Source organism: Charadrius vociferus, unplaced genomic scaffold (genome assembly GCF_000708025.1).
Source record: "Charadrius vociferus isolate BGI_N301 unplaced genomic scaffold, ASM70802v2 scaffold248, whole genome shotgun sequence".
NCBI lineage: Eukaryota > Metazoa > Chordata > Aves > Charadriiformes > Charadriidae > Charadrius > Charadrius vociferus.
Genome location: NW_009649851.1, coordinates 54860 through 61871, shown reverse-complemented (window position 1 = coordinate 61871; position 7012 = coordinate 54860). Strand labels below are relative to the sequence as shown.

The window sequence follows — 7012 nt, the reverse complement described above, 5'->3', positions numbered from 1 at the left end:
CGGCGGCGGTTGTTGTTTTCATGGCGTATGCTCGTTACATATTCAAGCCCATTAAATCCCTGATCAATAAGTGCTTTTTAAATAATCATTCCATCATTCTTTATGCAGCATGTTTCAAGAGAAATAGCTCTCTTGTCTTCTACAAAGGTGCAGACCTACAGAGCGACCAAAGCAGCCTTTCTGTGTGAGAGATGCTCTTTAGGAAAAGAGCGTTTGCTGGGTTCTGGATGGCATTCATACCCCCTCTCCATCCCATTCAGATGTCTAGTTGTTGCTCTCCCAGTCGCTTACTTTGGGTAAAGGACAGCACTTCTGTAAGAAGGATACTGGACACAAGATCCTCATCCCTCTTCCAGTTCAGGATGGCGCAGCTTGCATGAGTATTGCATGAAGTGCCCCACCACTATTTTAGGTTTATTAAACCCATTTCAGTGACATCAGCCAGCAGTGATGTGGGTGAACCTACCTTTGAGTCTTCTATGCCTTAGTCTCCGATTTGCTTGAGTGGGGAACACGAGATCAGGTTCTGTAAGAAAGACAAGTCTTAGTAGAGGATTGTACTTGTATCTATACATTATGACTCTTCACCATCGTATTGTAATGATTTAAAATACAGTGTGGTTTCTTACGCAATGTATTTCCTACTGCATTTCTGTTTGTGATCACAATTCTCTAAGAAAAAGTTCATTTATACTAGGAAAATGCTCAGCCAACGATAAACATACAACTGATTAATTTTTCCTGTCCCAGTCAGCTAGTACAGAAAATAATTTGATTACTGATTTAGCAGCAGAAGAAACATTCCATGTTTTACTATTATTGCTAGCATTCTTACTGTAGTTGGGTAACTACGAAGACTGTTCTTGCCTGGCTGAAGTGGCCCAAAAGGCCCTTGTTGCTGGCAACTGCATGTATGGCAGTTACTGTTGCTGACAACTGTGTTCACTGGGGTCAGTGGAAAGACTCCCATGACTTCACTGAGGTTTGAAATTGAGAAACCGAATCTAAGTTTGGATGCTTCTAAGACATCGTAGTGCGTTGTTGTTGAATCATTCAGCTAAATGTGTATGTATTTTTATATTTCTTATATGGTCAGACTTGATTTTTATGAAGACTTGATACTAATTGCAAAACAAATACTCTCCAGGCAGAAAAACTGCATAGAGCCAGATCCACAGTTCTTTAAAACTAATGATGTTTTTCCACTGGGCTGGGAATTGGTTCTTATAAAATAAGAATGCAAAATAATGCAGATGGTCGCTACATTGCCATGTTATGGTCCAATCTATCTCTCGTCACCTGTGCATACTATATTTGCTTTTAGAATAAAAGCAAAAGTGTTCTCAAAGCAACTGTGAAAACAGGTGGACATTAATTAGAATCTTTTAGGCTGAAAACAACAGGATCACATATCAAAAGGATCGCATATCAACATGTGAAACTTGCAGCATGCCTACAGAAATACTGTAATGGGGGCCCTGATAAGTTATGCCTGGAGTGATTAAAAACTGCCATGCTCCATGCTGACTTTCAGCATACATCATTATTTAAACGAATACTCTCTTATAAAATATGTTTGTGTTTTTGTAACCAAAAAGGATTCTGAAATGCCAATTTTGGACCCAGACTTCGCATTCTGGCAGCGCTTGGATCCATTTGTTGTGACATGTTCATTGCTATTTTTAACTTATGTAATAAGAATTTAATCTTATTTGTTACAAACTCCATCATACTGAAGGCATTCAAAAAGCTTTATAGTACATAATAAATAATGCTGGTCTGTAGCTTATAAGCGGTGTATTTTTTTTCCCTCCAGAATGCTACCAGATATGTCAAAATTCACGTTTTGGATTGTATGAGAATGAAACATAAATAAAGCCTTGAAACTACAGAAGAAACACTAAAGATGGTATTTTCAGTAGTGCTGCTATAACAAAATGAAAATATTTTGTGATGAAAGGCTATTTAAATTAAAATATAACACATATTTTTGAAAAATAATATTTAAATGCCAAGTAGAAATTAAAGTCCATATCCTGTCTCCTTCCCACTTAGAATTCAAAAGCAGCATATGAACTACCAAAAACAAATGGGGGGTTTGGGGGAAAGTCACTGAGTAAACTACAGCGTATTTGCCTGTTGTGCAACTGTTTTACTTCACAGCAGCTCCATGACTTTCTTACTTGGGAAAAGGATGGGGTGAGCTAGAAATGTGCGACCTACTTTTCCAACTTGCTTGTGGTTCTAAAATTCGTTTGAAGTCACTGAGCAGGGAAGAAGGCAGGCAACTGAGTGAATGTGATTTCCAAGTTCAGTGCAAGTACATACAGCTAAGTATACATTATATCGGGAATAATAGTCTATCTGATTATGCAAGTAAGCGGAATCCACTGGCACATCTCTACATACATATCTTAGGAATTTTCGTGACTATACCAAGAAGTTCCTAATTTACAAATTGGCATAGCTCCACAAGTAAAGATGTTCAGCGCATACCTGTAGTTCTTGTGTACTGCATACCAGTTTAAATTCTGCGTAGCTGTTCTACTTTATTCTGCTTTTGCTCTAAGCTGTAAATTTTGATAGGCATACCATGAAAAAAAAAACACCCCACTCCACATATCTTTATTCTTCTTGTAGTTATAACTCTGTCAACTGTCTTCCCTATTAGCCGAGATGCCCAGACAGTTTCCAAAACTGAACATCTCTGAGGTTGATGAGCATGTGCGGCTTCTAGCAGAGAAGGTATTTGCTAAAGTTCTCCGAGAAGAAGACAGCAAAGATGCCTTGTCACTATTCACTGTGCCTGAAGACTGCCCTATTGGGCAGAAAGAGGCCAAGGAAAGGGAACTGCAGAAGGAATTGGCAGAACAACAGTCTTTGGAAACGGCTAAAAGGTTTGTTCAGTAGTTGCTTTCTTAATGGAAAATAGTCTTTTAAATGAGTTTGAGTTAATATTAAAATATCTGGCAAATAATATTCTGCCTCTTATTACTTCAGCAGAAAGGTCAACAGCAGGTACCAAGGGCAACTGTGTGATGTCCTTCCATGCTATGCAGGTGTGGGGATGGGCTCTAGGGAGCTTGGATTGGTGAGGTTGTCTCAGCTGCATTTCCAGCAATAGCACAGATATTGCGTATGCAAGTTTAACAAACAGGATAGCTGGGTAGAAGTGAACACAAACCTAAGACTCCTTAATGTAAAAAGAGTCAGAAAAAGAAACACTTTCCCCCCCTCTTCCCCCTCTCCTTTATTCTAGTTTAATTCAGAGAAATGGAAAACTTTAATACAGAGAAAACAACAGTGGTATGATACTTCTTTTAGTCTGTAAAAACAGATGAAAGCAAAGACTTGACATATAGATATTTAAGATCAAGGGAGAAAGTAAAAAGTGGTTTTGGCATAAAGAGGTTATTAGTAGGTTTCTTTAACTCACAGAGGTAAAATCTAACCACCATCAGCCATAAAAGTGCACGTTTTGAGTTTTCTCTAAAAAAAATAAGAAGTACAATCTGCTGTTGAATCACCCATGAATCAGTTGCCCATGAATCTAATGAAGCCAAACTTGATTTGGTTTATGATTTTCTTCTGTGAGAGAGGTAGCCTTACCCCGATATCAGGCTGTTCCAGTGTCTAAACTTCAGTGGACTGGGTAGGCTATTTCCTAGAGTCATGTGAGCTCAGCAGCAGTCTGACACCAAATGGCTTGGATGTGTACAGACTCATCAAAAAGCAGGCAAACAAGGAAGCCTTTGAAAGCAGTGGCTAAACACATGTACCCGGTTAGCTGCAGACAATCAGTTGGGCAATGCTTGGCATCATATTTCAGAACAGAAGGGAGAAGAGTAGATTCAGTTAAATTAAGGTATGACGCACTGGTGATACAGGCTGGGACTTCTGGTTTTGAATTGTGCAAGTGGGTTTCCCAGTTAGCCTGTTCATAGACATAAACAAGCACAGAAGGGAAAACTAGATGTTTTTATTCAAACAACTATTTGGTATATCTTTCCTCCTGAACTTACAAGTTTCATTTTTAATTTGGGAAATTGTCTTGTAGTCTGTCAAACTGTACCTCAAATTTTATACAAGTTTAACTGTGGGGAGCGGGATATTATATGTATTATTTTTACATGTGGGAATAGAACAAGTATTCATCCCTGTCCTACAGGACTGAAGTGTACTTCAAGGACAGTTACACGAGTAAAACTTCTGTTGTCTTCAGTTGCAGTTGATCCAACACTGCCTTTCAAGTCTTTCATACTGATTTCAAACATGGCTACAAGTACTTAAGAGAGGATGGAGTTTGGTCATAGGGTATTAATCGTACCATCACTGCATGTTCTTATTCTTCACAATGTCACAGAAGTAATATGCAACTTCCAGAGAGTATTCCAGTATTCCTTTTTCTTTGTCTTTTCTTTGGTTCTTACTAACATTTTAAGCTTTTGGCAGTTAGTTTATGAAATGAGGGATTATTTCCACAGTGCAAAGAAAGTGATATCACAGGTAGTTTATAACATATTTATTTATTATATGAATATTTAAAATACATTTAAACACATTTAAACCATGACACCGAGTAAGGAAAATTAATTAAATCTTTAGAGATATTCCTAAACTTCACTTGAGGTTTTACAATTGCTTCACTGAAAAATACAGCATTCTTTTTTAGCTGGTTTGTCTAAGGTACACACCTATCACAGTTTTGCCGAGAAAGGACAAAAGTTTTTAAATCTATGGGGGTGAGCCATTTAGTGCTCTAAGGGGAGGAATGGACTTGCTTATCAAATCCATGCCACGTTATTACTCTAACCAACATTAGCCTTTTGCTCAAGTCTCAACAGATACTTACCTAAGGAATAACTCTATGTGCTCATCCCTTTTCTTAAAAATTTAACTGAATGACTATATGTGAAGTTTTGTCTGACAACTAGATGAATTTTTAAATCCTGCGTGTTTTGGGAAGAATGAAAAGTGTGTGTAATAGCATGATAACTTATAACAACTTACCGTAGGTAACATTCACTTGTTTCGGTCTGATACTTCATGAAATCTGATGCTACAAGTCTCTAAGAATCAACTCCTTCTAAAGTAAGCACTGTGATGGCATTTTCCTTCTGTACAGTGACTTACTGAAACTGAATTTGTAAGAAGTGAAATAAAACAAACCTTAGGGCATCTTACAGTGATTGTAAATAAATTATGGCATATTGTATTCGTGTGGAGGGTAAGTCCAATTGTGTGTAGCATATATCATGTCAAATATCAATAGAAAAAAATCTAAAAGCACAAATATTTTGTGACCAGCATTTTTACTGTGGTATGAGAGATTTCTTTGCTGTAATCCATTTTCCAGTGTATTTAATGTTTTATACCATGGCTTATTTTATGCTTTATGCTATGAATTTGTAGGAAGAAAAGTTTCAAGATGATTCGATCCCAGTCTTTGTCATTACAAATTCCGTCTCAGGAATGGAAAGCACCATCAGCCAATCCTGTTCTGTCTCCTGCAACACCAGTTCTTCCAAGTGCTTTTCTGCCAGTCCAAGTGCCATATGATGTACCAGAGTTTCAGAGAGTTTCAATTAGTGGGGACTACTGTGCAGGGGTAAGAAACCATTTTTTTTTTTTCTCCTTTCTGTATCTGGGGGCGGGAGGAAATCCCAAACCACAAGCAGCTAATGTATATAAAGTATGAAATGTCATTATATTGTGGCACTCTGCAACAAACTGTAAATTGCTTTGTGAACACACTGATTTGTAAAACAGTTGAAGTCAAGATTAGGTCATTTTATACTTCTTAAATAAAACAGATAAAAACATAATTGGGCATTAAATAAATGGGTAGGAGAAAAAAAAAATTTGTGTATGTCTTGTGCATTGTATTTGGATTCTGCTTCTGTCACTGGCTTCCTGAGACCTTGGGTAAGATCCTTATGGTCAAGCCACATACACTTACATTTCTGGAAATTCAGTCTCCTTGTTACCAGTGTGGATTCAGTTTGTTGCTAAAACTGCTGCTTCATTTTTGTCAGTATTTATCCAGGCTTTCCTTTCAGGTTACAGTTGATGATTATGAACAAGCTGCCAAGAGCCTGGTGAAAGCTCTTCTCATTCGAGAAAAGTATTCACGTCTTGCCTACCATCGCTTCCCAAGAACAACATCTCAGTATTTGTGTAGCATGCAAGATGAAAAATGGAAGGTTGAAGATGAAGTGTATCCAGGTGAATATCCTTCTTGTTCTTTTAAAAATATAGAATTAAACCCATGCACTGCTGCAGTAAAGGTAAGTTGGATTTTTGTGGTGCTTTCTTCTGAGTGCCTTTGCCTCTGTAATTTATTCTGTTTGTAAGTGGTGGAGAATCACCAGTGGAGCTAGGTTATAAATCCTGTGTCTAATCTGAAACTTTGAATCTGTTAAAAGCTAAAAAACTCATTGATTATTTTTTTTGGCAGCAAACGGGATGGTAAATAGTACACTTATGTTCCTCCAGGAAAGAGATATATGGACATGGTTTAAAGTGAAAAGTCATTCTTCCCAGTTTTGGCATGCTGAAATAAAAGGCATTATGAGCTCATCTACATTGTAAATTGAAGCATGATATAGGCATGCCAGTTAGCAAGCCCTTAGTCAGTAATTTCACAGACAGGGTACATTTACCAGGTCAAGACTGGAAGCTATATTTGTTGGACATTCTGCCCAGCTTAATAAACTCTGATCTCTCAACAAGGCTTATTAGACTGAACATGTTCCCTGCTATATATGTCACAATTGCTACTTGTCACTTAGGTGGGTTGTGTCTTGAAAGCTTTGCTTGTGCATTAAACTGTTCGCACTGCTAGTTTTTGGATTAGTCTGTGAGGAGCAACCTTTGGTCTGTACAGATATGCCAGTGTAGATGTGTCCGTATTGTTGGCAATGTATTCTTAGCCATAATTTTGAATCAATTACCCTCTAGATCAGCGGTTGAAAGAGGGTGAATTAACACATTTTCAAGTGTTTGTTATACG

At 37.6% G+C, this 7012-nt stretch overlaps 1 protein-coding gene across 2 annotated transcripts in view; it reads left to right on the top strand.

The window, feature by feature from the left end:
- The first annotated feature begins 2675 nt into the window (after positions 1–2675).
- The window catches only part of AMPD3 (adenosine monophosphate deaminase 3), a 29176-nt gene continuing 24839 nt past the window's right edge, over positions 2676–7012 (top strand). For both annotated transcript variants that reach the window (XM_009890945.1, XM_009890944.1), the window contains exons 1-3: positions 2676–2897; positions 5413–5608; positions 6060–6225. In XM_009890945.1, coding sequence (XP_009889247.1) covers positions 2677–2897; positions 5413–5608; positions 6060–6225 — 583 coding nt within the window. In that variant the 5' untranslated portion in view covers position 2676. The remainder of the gene's footprint in view (positions 2898–5412; positions 5609–6059; positions 6226–7012) is intronic.